The sequence below is a fragment of the Euphorbia lathyris genome, chromosome 10 (assembly GCF_963576675.1).
Source record: "Euphorbia lathyris chromosome 10, ddEupLath1.1, whole genome shotgun sequence".
Classification (NCBI taxonomy): Eukaryota; Viridiplantae; Streptophyta; class Magnoliopsida; order Malpighiales; family Euphorbiaceae; genus Euphorbia; species Euphorbia lathyris.
In genome coordinates, this window is record NC_088919.1 from 61,711,982 (window position 1) to 61,724,812 (window position 12,831).

The 12,831-nt window shown below is 34.7% G+C and overlaps 1 protein-coding gene across 1 annotated transcript; it reads right to left on the bottom strand.

Moving 5' to 3' along the window:
• Positions 1-8,632: 8,632 nt before the first annotated feature.
• LOC136209258 (1-aminocyclopropane-1-carboxylate oxidase homolog 1-like) lies at positions 8,633-12,219 on the bottom strand. The gene is made up of 2 exons (XM_066000684.1): positions 11,235-12,219; positions 8,633-9,082 (listed from the first exon to the last, which is right to left on the bottom strand). The coding sequence occupies exons 1-2, from the start codon at positions 12,048-12,050 to the stop codon at positions 8,825-8,827; spliced, it is 1,074 nt and encodes a 357-aa protein (XP_065856756.1). The 5' UTR covers positions 12,051-12,219; the 3' UTR covers positions 8,633-8,824.
• Between the last annotated feature and the right edge of the window lie 612 nt (positions 12,220-12,831).

Genomic DNA, 12,831 nt, shown 5'->3' on the forward strand with positions numbered 1-12,831 from the left:
AGTCTGAACCCGAACCCGACTTAATTTATTACAGGTTGGGCTGGACTTGGACTCATCAAGTTTTATTAAAAGCCCGACAGATCCAACCCGCACTATACTCAAGTCTACTTACAACTGGATGCTTAGAAGAGTGCATTAATATGGTCTAATTAAAGTACTAGAATAGGCCTAAAAATTTTAGGAAACTATCAATATGCTCCACATATTAAATTATACAACTCTTTATACCTCATGAATAAGGATAAATAGAAAAAACTAAGCATTGAAACTTCAAACAATAAATATTGTGGAAGAAACAAGAAGTTTTTTCTCCAACAGATAATTATTGGGTAAATTACACCCATGGTCACTGAACTTTGGTTTTTTAACAGTATGACTACTGAACTTCAAAACTCAATATAAAAGCCACTCAATTTTAGACTTTTTAACACCCGTAACTACTAAACTTTAACTAACATCTCAAAATGACAGCTAATGATCTCAAAATGAAAATATTCAAGAATTAAAGTTGTTTAAAACAACATTTACCATGAAATCATATTTTTTATTTTTCAAAATCATTATGTTTTGAGTTTTTTCTTTCTAAAAATCAACTCTCTCCTAATGAAAACAACACCTAAATGACTTCAAAACGAAAATTTTCAAGAATTAAAGTTGTTTAGAATATCATTAACTCTTGAAATTTTTTATTTTAAGACCGTCAAAGCTCGTTTTGAGGCGTTAAGTGGCAATAAACGTTAGAAAATGTAAAATTAAATGATTTTTATGTTAAATTTGGAAGTGGCTGTTACAAAACAAAGTTCAGCGGCCATGGGCATAATTTACCCAATAATTATTGGGTGTTGTTAAACCCAGCCCCATTTTCCTACCCCTAGCCCCGTGAAATTACGAAAATGCCCTTTCATGGGTTTTGGGAGGGGAATTGCTATTTTTTTGGCCAATTCGACACGCGGGCGTGTGGCCATCACGCCTCACCTCGCGGTCGGACGTGATAGCCTCACGCCTCACCGTGTGGTAGGACGTGATAGCCTCACGCCTGACCGCAAGGTCGGGCATGTGGCTGTCACGTCCGACCGCGCGGTGAGGCGTGAGGCTATCACGTCTGACCACGAGGTGAGGCGTGATGGCCACACGCCCGCGTGTCGAATTGGCCAAAAAAATAGCTTTTTTATCCCGTAAATAGGCCGTTAAACCTGTAAATAGGCCGTTAAACCCGTAAATATGCGATTAAACCTGTAACTACAGAATTGTACTTAAAACCAAAAAATAATATAAGTTAATTAATAAATATTATTAATCACAACATATAAAACTAATATAATCTAGTCCAAGCCTCTCTCCTTTCAGCGTATAGATTCTCCATGTGACGAACACTCTGATGACAAAATAATCGCCATTGGGTGGCAATGGGAGGCACTGGAAACGCAGGATATAAATAAAGACGTATGTAGTGACGATAACTCCCCAAATGACAAATCACAATCTCTTGCTCTGGTGGTCTTCCATCGTCCGAACGCATCGGCAGTATAGTGCAACATCCTAATTGTTCTGTAGTAAAGAGGAAAATTACTGCGTTCAATACAGATGCAGCAGCAAATAAGTCATCCGGACTCACCATCCAGTGGGACTCACCACAACCCGCTCCTGCCCATTTAATACGTGTGAGGGCAGCATCAAATCCGTTCCCGTACACTGGCACATACAGATCACGGTTTGCCCGCATCTCATTCTCTATAAGCACTCTCATCAGCTTCCACTCCTCTTGGTTATAGGTGATTGCATCGGCTAAAACATGAAATCCACAGTTACCATCTGCTACAACATCATGGAATCCAGTAATAAATGGTACGATGAGACCTTGAACCCGATGTAAATGGTGGTAACTGGCGATATCCGCATCAAATCCGACTGAAAATATTAATATATGAAATTTATCAATAAAAATATATTTACTTTAACTTCAACATATATATAAATGAAATAAAATATACCCGGCATCTAGCTGTTATGCACATATGAGGATGAAGAACGGCCTCGACTACGACTACTCCTCGAACCTGAGGACCGTGCTCGACCTCGTGGTGACTGACTGTACTCCCATGCACTCAGATTTCGTTTTGTTGATGAATTTCCCTTTGGTCTACCCCTAACAGTGTCTTTGACCTCAGGTTCTTTAAAGCCACTTTGTTCCGGGTTTATCTGATCATGAATGTACATCGATATGCTACGCACCATTGAAGGATCTAATTTTTCAACCTTTTCCACAAGAGATTGAAAAAATCGGTGATCCTCAGACCCGTCAGCATATACTGGAGCAGTAACTGGTATGTCACTCAACCCTTCAAACGCAAGAGATCTCCAAAAAGGATGGATGCGGTCAACACGGACCGATTCATTTGTGTCAATATATGTTTTAAGCTCACATGCACGCGGAATGCCATAAGTCATGGGCAACACGCATCCGCATTCACTTACCACATCCATACTCAATCCGTGCATACGCTTAAGCTCATCATTTAGTACAACCAAGCAGTAATGTGAAACGTGTAAGTCGAGATACGCGAAAGGTTCTCCACAGTGATTCACCGCAGATCTTCTTCTCGAGTCCTCGAGTGAGTATCTGATTATATACAATGAAGGATTACAAAACTAATGTAATAAATTTTAAAAGATTAAAGCAAATAACAGAATAAATGTCTTACTTGATCGCCTCGATCTGAGCCTCAATGTCCTTGTGCACCTTCGCCCACACTGTATCGAGTGCACCAGTAGATGAATTCAACCACTGTTTCAACTGTGCATGTGAACTCTCCACTCGACAGGTTATGGTGTTTCCTAAGTGCAACACCTTGTTCGTCCATGCTCGACAAAACTTCTCTTTATGCACTAGCCACATGGTCTCCACGTACTGAATCACACCAGGCCAGTTGCCAGTAGTATTCTTCATGGCTACCACTGCCGCCTCATATTCGGCTTCTGTCGGGGCTTCAATTATACGTTTCCATTTGGAATTCTTAAAAATTCCACCAAACTTCTTCATTCCACTCAACTTGCCAACTCTATCCTCCACATCTTTATTAATATGCCATGTGCACAATAAATGATGAGAATGAGGAAATACCTCACGAATCGGCCGCATCAGTCCTAACTCCCGGTCTGTAGCAATGGCTGTCGGATGCACATCAGGTTGGAGCAAAAGCTTCAATTTTTGTAACACCCACATGTAACTACCCTCGGTTTCATCCTTCATGATTGCATAGGCGATCAAGAAGTTTTTGTTAGAAGGCGTCATTCCAATGATTTCAAAGAATGACATCTTATACTTGTTTGTTTTATATGTTGAATCCATACCAACAAACAAGTAATAAGATCGGAACAGTGTGATCGATGTTGGATGTGCCATAAATAAGTGAGTCACGACATTGCTGCCCGGCACCGCTTGCGTCCAATGTATATAGTCCTTATCTATAGCAAGCCGATAAAACTGACTGATTACATCCCGACCCTCAAAGCTCTCAGTCCTGATTTTCTCCCTATAGTTATAGATATGTCTTTGTGTCGGGAAATCCTCCGGATGTTTTTCTTTGATTGCAGCAAAAATAGCACAAGGCTTAGCTTGAGCTGAACTCATTTCACGAACAAGTTTTTTGGAAGCCGAGCTTAGTCCGCTCATCTGTCTGTAGCCCTGACGATATACAGCCAACTGATGACAGTGTTGTCCTCTATCTCCAGGAATCTCATTCACCACCCAACCGCCCAATTCAGCGATTTCCATAACCTTTATCTGGAATTTGCAACCACAGTACTTTGTTTTTGTATTCTTCCTTAGTATAACATCCATATCCACATCCTTTTTCCTTTTATAATTCTTAACACCACAAGCACATTTAACCAATATCCACTTTGACTTGCGCCCCGTCTTATGCGACGCTGTGGTTAACTCAAACCCGATCCCAATTGCCGTCTGTTTTGCCCAGTTAACAGCTTCATGATATGTTTGAAATGTTTGTTTGGGAAAAAACTGTGAGCTGTAATCTATGCCGTTTCCGTCAAATTCTTCCCACGAAACCTCCTGTAAATGATTAATAACGAACATTACATTCCAAAACGTGACATTTCTACAGCGTTTCGGTGTCTAAAGCCGAAAACAGCCACAAATATGCTCGAGCGTGTGAGCATCACGCCCCACCACATGGTGGGGCGTATGAGTAACACGCCTCACCTCATGGTGGGGCGTATGAACATCACGCCTCAACTCATGGTGGGGGCGTATGAAAATCACGTCCCACCTCATGGTGGGGCGTGTGGCTATCACGCCCCACCACATGGTGGGGCGTGATGCCTACACGCCCGAGTCTCGAACTAGAATTTTTTTCCAATTCAAATTACAGAAATGCAAGGAAGTTAAATCGGAAAAATATCTCGAATTCAGACGTAGCGTCACTCCCGTCTACTCTCGGTGATAACGGATTGTCTTCCATCAAACGTGTTGTCTTTGATTCGGATGAAAATGTATTTGGGAAACTTTGAGAGAGTTTGGGAGGGATTCAAATTTTCAGTTTTTATTCAAAGGGCGATTAGGTCTTTTTCGGGAGCTAAAAGTGTGAATATGGGGCTAGGTTTAGTAACCCACTCATTATTTAAGATAGGAGAAAGTAATTAATTATAGAATGAATTATTAATTTAGTATATAAATAATATAATGCATGAAATAAATAATAAAATATACGAATTAGGTTAGAGCAGATAACTTGTTTGAAAAGGTAAACAAAATTATTTCTGCTTTTGGATAGAGATGGATTTGAGAAATTTATTAAATCTAATTTATTATCATTATAGTGGGAATATTAATAAAGAACATGATAGTGCAATGATATGGTAGTGGAGGGTGCAGGTGTTTACAATGTGGGGGGACAAAAGCTATGTGGTGTCCGCAACACTTTACAAGGAAGAGGAACATATGGATAAGGGTGGCAACCGCGGAGTGAAGCGGGGTCGGAAATACATTTCCCATTCTGTGAGATAGTTTTGGAGACTTTCTATTTCCATTACGTATTTTGGGGATTTTTTTGTCCTCGTTTTCCATACGGTTTCTGAAAATTGCCTCGAGAAGCATGTGGGCCGAATGGTAATGGGAGTGGGATAGAAAAAGTGAGGAAAATGCTAAATGCTGAAGATAAGGGCTGGCTAAATTATGGTCGAGAGATTCCCCTTCAAAAAAGCTTAGGATTGAGGGAAAAGAAAACGATACATTATTCTATAGAATTAAAGCTGAAAAGCAACAACGAAAGTAAAATCAATTTCAATTGGAACCTTTAAGATCAATTATGTTTTTATATTTTTTTTATAAAAATGTTATATATCATTCTATTAATTTAAAAAATACAAATACAGTATAAAAATAAAAAAGAATAAACTATCTCACCCATACAGGCTACATCCATTACATGATCTATGAATGAAAAAAATAGACTATAAAAAGTAATAAAAAGACTACAAAAAGAAATAAAAACTATAAAAAGTACAAATACAGGAAACATAGAAATTATATTATTCTTGTAAGTCGAATCCCGTTGAAAAACCGTTGTAATCCATTCTTCATCATTTAGGTTGTTCTGGACATTCAGATCTAAGTCATTTGTGTTTTTGCAACCACGCAGATCTACAGACAAGATGGACCATTTTCACTCTTGCTAAGGCAAAAAAAAAAAAAAAGAATAAAGGAAAAAATATAGCTAAACTGACGGAAAAAGAAGAAGTTCAATAAGGTATATAGAGTTCAACCAACAAGAAAAAGTAAATCTGGAACTAAAAATGAAGACTAAAACATAAATGGGAGGAGAAAAAAGAGAGACAAACTTCCTTCCTCCTCTAAATAGACCTGATTAGAAAGCTAGAACGGAAAAAAGTGACGGTGATCTGAGAAGAAGAAAGAGTAAATGAGAAAGAAAATGAAAATGTAGAGAGAATGATGAGCCTCTTTCTACATATGATGACATTATTTTTTCCGTGCTTTCATATGTTTAGAATTATTGCTTTCTAACCTTTCTCAAAACGACGTAGTTTCATGTAAAATCTACGTGACTTCTAGACAATCTGTAACGATCCGGTCCGGAATGGGAAGCGCTGGGTTGAAGGCCCGAGCAAGGAGCGGCCTAAGAGATGGTGATGGAGACATGAATAAATTGAATCTCAGATAAAAAATGGAGAGAGAGTGACCGAAGCTTATTAGTAAGATGTGAATCAAATACATGTAAACGCGTTTTAAAGCCGTGAGGCCCAAGGTGTTGGATTTAGACCAAAGCGGATAATATCTACGTAGTATTGGACCAAAATGTTACACAATCGTCTTATCCTAGATATTTGCTCTCTCCTTATGATTGAAACTTTCTTCCGCTGCTGGATTAGCGATTTTTCCAGTTCATCATCGCTCATGTAGATTATTTATCTCAACGTTGTTTCTTCAAGTCCGTTTTTTCTCCTTATTATTCATGGCAACATTTGCTTTTGGTTTCTATTATCTATTTTGGTATAGATTTTAATGTTTTTTTTTTTTTTTTTGTTACGAGGTACATAGATCTCAACACTAGTTACGCGCAACTTTCAGGTTTGTTTTTTGGCTTTTTTATTTATTTAGGGATAATGTGCAAAAATACCTCTAACGTTAACAACTAGAAGCAATTTTATCCTAATGTTTAAAATTATATAATTTTACCTCTAACGTTGCAACCAAGAGCAATTTTACCTTTAACATTGGCAAATTGGGACAATTTAAAAAATAATACATCAAAATGTCTTCTCAATCAAAAATTTTATAATCTATGTTTTATATATGCATCATTTTATTACTCATTAGTAACAGATCACAAATAAGTTATCACTACAACCAATTGATTTTTTTGTGGGAAACATTAGTTTTCTAGTAATTGCAATAAATTTGTGGGGAAATTGTAATTTCGCCATAGAAGTTAAAAAAATAAAATAAAAAATAAAAAAATTATACTGTATTTTGTATGGATTGGACAGAAAAATTTAAATATTTCATCGAATTTAAAAATATTAATTCCCAATTCTATTATTAAATTACAAAAAAAATAATGTGAAACTTTTTTTTTAGAATAACCGTTATGTAATTAGTGTAGAATAAGTAGCGAAACATCTGTATTTTATAATGATATATGAAATTAACCTAACTAACTAACGTTAGGAGGTTACATTATCAATATTAGAAGTAAAATTACTAATTACCGTCAACGTTAGGGATATTTTTAAGGTCTTCTATATGGGTTATTCTTATTCTTTGAACTTTTTGTTACCTAACTATATATGGTGCCTTCTATAGTTATTTTGTCAAAGTAAGCAATTAGATCTTTTTATAGGATTAAATCTTATGGTGCCTTCTATGGTTACTTTGTTATTTTCACCATTGGATGATGGTGGACTTTAACAAAGTAAGTTCATCAAATGGTGGTAAAAACAAAGTAATGCTTACTTTATGTGATAACCTAACCCTAAATCTTATAATATAATAATATACGTTACAAAGTGCTCAACTCTGTCATTTTCTCAAATAGATTAACTAACTAATTGATCATACGGTTACTGTATTTTGGTAGCTTTTTGTTAATTTTTACAAGCTAATTTTTTTTAGCTTTCATGTATTTCAATCCATTACACACAATACAATTAAATTATATATGTTTTGAAGTTTTTTTTGAATAATATATATATTTTGAAGTTAAAAATATATATACACTGTAAAGGAATCGAGCCGGGCCGGATTATGCTTAGGCTTTTGAGACAAATCACAAGTCTAACCCATTGAATATGGGAGCTTGGGTTAGACCGGGCCAAACATTCAATATGATTTTCCAAACCCAACCCATGAGGAGCGGGTTTGGGCAGGCTCTACGGGCCAGTGGTCTCTTAAACAGATCTAATAATATGCATACAAAATGAGTAATTAAATAATAATAATAATAATAAAGCTTAATACATCGTTTGCCTCCTGAACTTATCGAAAAAAGCTTAATTGACCCCTGAACTTTCAAAGCGCCCCAATAGTCCTCTTAACTTGCATAAAATATTCAGCTAGCTTCTTAATTTGCGTAAAATATAATCAGTTAATCACTCTGTTGCAAAACAATTAAACTGCATCTTGCGCATGTTACACGCACCTTAGAACATTATTACATAATACATAGAATATATTAAAAAGGAAATTCTTACTTGCTCAACTGTAAAACCTGTCTTCTCTAATATTAGAACTGCATACTCCGATCTTTGCCGTTTTACTTTTTGTAAGATGCGTGCAATACATCTATTACATTTAACTTACTTTTTTTTTTTACTTTTTTTTGCAATTAAGTGACTAATTGATTATTTTTTACGTAACCGCTATCGGGACACTTTGAAAATTCCGAAGATCTAATAATAATAATACATTAGATTTGGAAAGATATGAAAATTCAATTGATTGTAGAGAGAGAAATTAACAATGAGGAGAAAAAAAAGAGAGAGAAAAAAAAGAAAAAAAAATTTAAAGATAGATGGAGTAAATGGTGTATTTGATTTTTATTTTTTATTTTGAAGTTTGTTTGTGATAATTAGATAATAAAAGAGGTTAATTTATAAAATAAATAAATATAAGTATAAAATTAACTCTTTTCCCTTTGACTTTTAACAACGTTAGTCAATTTGGTATCTGTTTGCTAATGAAATAAAGTACATGGTATCACTTTGCAAACTTTTACAGTAACAATAACATTAACATGGTGGTTGAAATTTGTTCCACCTTGATGGAAATATATATATGGAATTGATTTCATATTTGAATCTTTTGAATCAATGACTTGGCATCCAAACCCTTACTATAAAAATTATCCATGAATTCTTGTTGGGTGAAATTCCGATAGATAGCCGGTTTCTCGGCCGATAATAACTCCGGCAAAGGTCCATAGAAATTAGGAGAACCTCTCCACTTGCTTAGATTAAAAAAACTCACAACTGAAATTCTTGCTCGCTTAGATGAGTTGGCCAACACTCTATGCTGCACGCTTTTGTACTCCCCATTCGATACTATCTGCATCCCACAATTTAATCAAATAATAAATTCATTAACTTAATTAAATTAAGGGTAAATAATTTATTAGTCATCTAGTTTTTATCTAACACACTGTTTAGTTCCTCTATTTTCAAAAACACATTTTAAGGTCCCTATCTTTTGCCAATATTAACCTTGTGGTTCTTTTATCTATTTTTTTAGATTTTTAACCGAACATATCTTAGCTTTTAGGACAACCACGATACAATACAAGTTGACCATGTTACTCTGTTATTTTTTATATATATATTTATGCTAAAATATAACGATTACAAGTCTAAAAAAACTAGCTAAAAGGACCAAATGGTTAATATTGGAAAAAGCTAAGGACCTTATAATATGTTTTTCAAAATAGAAGGACTAAACAATGTATTAGGTAAAAACTAGAAGACTAATAAATTATTTACCCTTAAATTAATGTTTTGTTTACCTAACTAATATGTGATTAACTAATATGTAATTAACGAGTATTTAGCTTGTTTATACTCAACTCGTTATAAAATTAAAGAGTTCGAGCTGAGCTTAACTTTTCGTTCATGAACTGCTCACGAGCTTTACTCATACCTCTATTTATAAATTTCGCTCGTGAACAAATCATTAGTTATGTTTATTTTGTTCTTTTAACACAAAACTACCTATTTTTTAAAGGTATAATATCCATTTGGCTTCTCATACTGAGTCTTCAAAGTTAATTAGGACCTTAAACTATCAAAATAATCAATTGAGTCCCTCTTCTAAACAAAAATCATGAATTGAGGCCTCATAAAAAATCATTCGGTTGAACAGTTCCAGACCATTTTCCCTAAACTCATTTTGAACCAATACAAAAATTGTTACAATTTATACCAAATAGTGAGAGTTTCTAATTTTAGGATAGAGTGGGGACACAGTTGATGATTTTGACTTAGTTCAGAGATCTTATTAATGATTTGGGTAATTAATTTATTAGTCCCTATATTTTGACAAAACACACTGTTTAGTCCCTGTATTTTCAAAAACACATGATAAAGTCTCTAACATTTTTCTCAATGAACTGTTTAGTCCCTAACGTTTTTTTCGGTGAGCTGTTTAGTCCCTGTCATTAGACTCTCATGAAGATTTTATTAGTCAATTTGAATTTGCGTTCTTCTTTTCCTTTATTTTCCTTTCCTTTAAACTCTAATGCATCTGAAATCAACTTTGAGTGTTCTTCTTCTTGATTTTCTTCTTAATCGTTCAAATTCGTAAGCATTAGGTCTGTTCTTTTTCTTGTTCTCCATACAAATAGCTTCTTCTTCTAAATTGGATTTCCTCTTCTAAAGTTTGAAGGTAAATAGTAAAGGTAATTTAGTCATTTCCGAAGTCATAAATGGTAAAAAAAAACTAACAAACAGACGGAAGGACTAAACAGTTCACTGAGAAAAAGGTTAGGGACCTTACCATGTGTTTTTGAAAATACAGAGACTAAACAGTGTGTTTTGTCAAAATATAGGGACTAATAAATTAATTACCCTAATGATTTTGATAGTTTAGACTCCTAATTGATTTTGAAGCTTTAGTTATCTAAATGGGTGTAATGCATTTTTTAAACCTATTAAACTATGCTGTATTACTATTATTAAAAATAATAATCCAACTAATTTTGCTCGCGAGTGTGCTCATGAGCTTATTCATGAATCTATTTCTACCCGAATTTCGTCGTATTCAATCTCGATTTCTTTATAAATTGAGCCAAACACGATCGAGTTTTATCAAACTAAATGCCGAGCCAAACACGATTGAGCTTTTTTATTGAACCGAATACCAAACCGAACACCGTCGATCTTTATCGAAGCTCAACTCATTTAATACTGGAATGTTTTAAGTCAATATATAATAAATTTGTTATATGATAATTTTTAAAAATATAAATATTTATAAAAAGATATATATTCTTATGATTTATGAATATTAGAAATACAATTTATTTATTAATATAATTTAGCAAAATCAAATCAATATAATTTTTTTATTTAGAAAAGCTAACTGATATTGTTTTATAAATCTAATTAAAAAATATATTTTATTCCTTAAAAAAAATACTAATATATTTTATAATGTTTAGAGTAAAATTTTCACAATTAACTAATTTCAAAGTAATTTTTTTTAATACCTGCAGAAAGTCGCCGACATTGATAATCAAACCACCACTAATGGGCTTAACGTCGACCCATCCATCACCGTGTTTAACCTGCAAACCGCCGATCTCATCCTGTAACAGCACCGTCATAAATCCGGGATCTGTATGCGCCGTTATCCCCACCGTAAGATCCGGCTGTGGACAATAAGGATAGCAATGTCCAAGCAAAATCCTAACATCGCTAAACGTTAACTCTTTAAACTTCCCTGCATCTAATCCTAATCCTTCGCTCAATAATTCCAGCACAATCTCACCTACCTCTTTACACCAAACATCCCACTCTACTATCTCTTTTCTACAAATCTCCGGTATCTCCTCCGCCTTCACCGGCGCCGGCGCTCCCATCCATATCTGCAACGAGTCATGCCAGGCCGCTGCCTTTGTTCGATACAGATCATTGTTGCTAGCGTACATGACTCCGCCGATCTCTTCGCGTTTATAGTATTTCGATTTGATTTCGTAAGGTTGATCGTGGAAGGATCTGATTGATTGCAGAGTAGAGCTAAGAACTGATTGAGAGATTCCGTGGTTGATTATTTGGAAAAAGCCCCAATTTGATGCAGCTTCTTTCACTTGATTGATGATTTCGGCGCGATGATTGTGATCGGAATTAATGGTGGATAGATCGATAGTAGGAATTGTGAGAGGTGTTTGAGATGGATTTGGATGGAGATCAGGTCGTGATTCAGGTGGATGAATGAAGAATTTGGGAATGGAAGTGATGCCGGAATCTGATAAGCCCTTCACGCCCATCTTTGTTTCGTCGAATTTCTTCACTTCTTCTTCCATTTCGGTAGCACCTAATATTGCTGGGTTTCTGATTCTTTACAACGATGATCGGAGGAGAAATTTACATCCATATATAAAGAAATTTTACAAATCCCGCCCACTTTTTGGTACGTCAATCCAATCCAATAGTCATAAAAAATAGTAATAAAGTTTTTTTTCTCCAAAAACAATCAATTGTCCGTATATTTTTGGCAAAAAGCTTTATTATTTTGAATTAAACTCTAATCTTTTATTTAGATATTTGAATTTTTTTTGAAAAAATATTATTTATTTATTTTTTTTGTTTTATTAAACTCTTGATGATCAAATTAATATTTCTTCCATTCTTAAGGGCCCGTTTGTTTTACCTACTTACTGCTTGCTGTTTGCTGTTACATTTCGCTGCTTGCTGTTACGGTTTGCTGTTGCTGTTACCATTTGCTGTTTGCTGTTTGAAAAAGCTGCTTTTCCAAAAAGCGGAGATTCTCTGCTTTTGTAAAATGCTACTTTTCAGGCGTAAAAGGCAAACAGGAGATCATTAACCAAACACTCAATACTGCTTTTCAGATGTAAAAGGCAAACAGGATGTTACTAACCAAATACCTAAAACTCTCCCTTTTGAAGTGAAAAGGCAAAAAGGAACATGAAAAAGAGCAACCAAACACCCCATAAATAAGTGTCGTTTTAGATAATTATTTTTGTTTTTGTTAAGTGTCGGTTTCGTTTTTCTATAAAATTTAGTGTAGTTTTTTGGTCTAAACATTTAAATTTTATCTTGATTTATGTATTTTTAAGCTTTCAA

Excerpts from the sequence above, each read along its gene's own strand:
- LOC136209258 (XM_066000684.1), bottom strand. The coding sequence starts at position 12,050 with ATGGAAGAAGAAGTGAAGAAATTCGACGAAACAAAGATGGGCGTGAAG. Across the intron at positions 9,083-11,234 it reads ATGTCGGCGACTTTCTGCAG|ATAGTATCGAATGGGGAGTA; the intron begins GTATTAAAAAAA and ends TGTGGGATGCAG.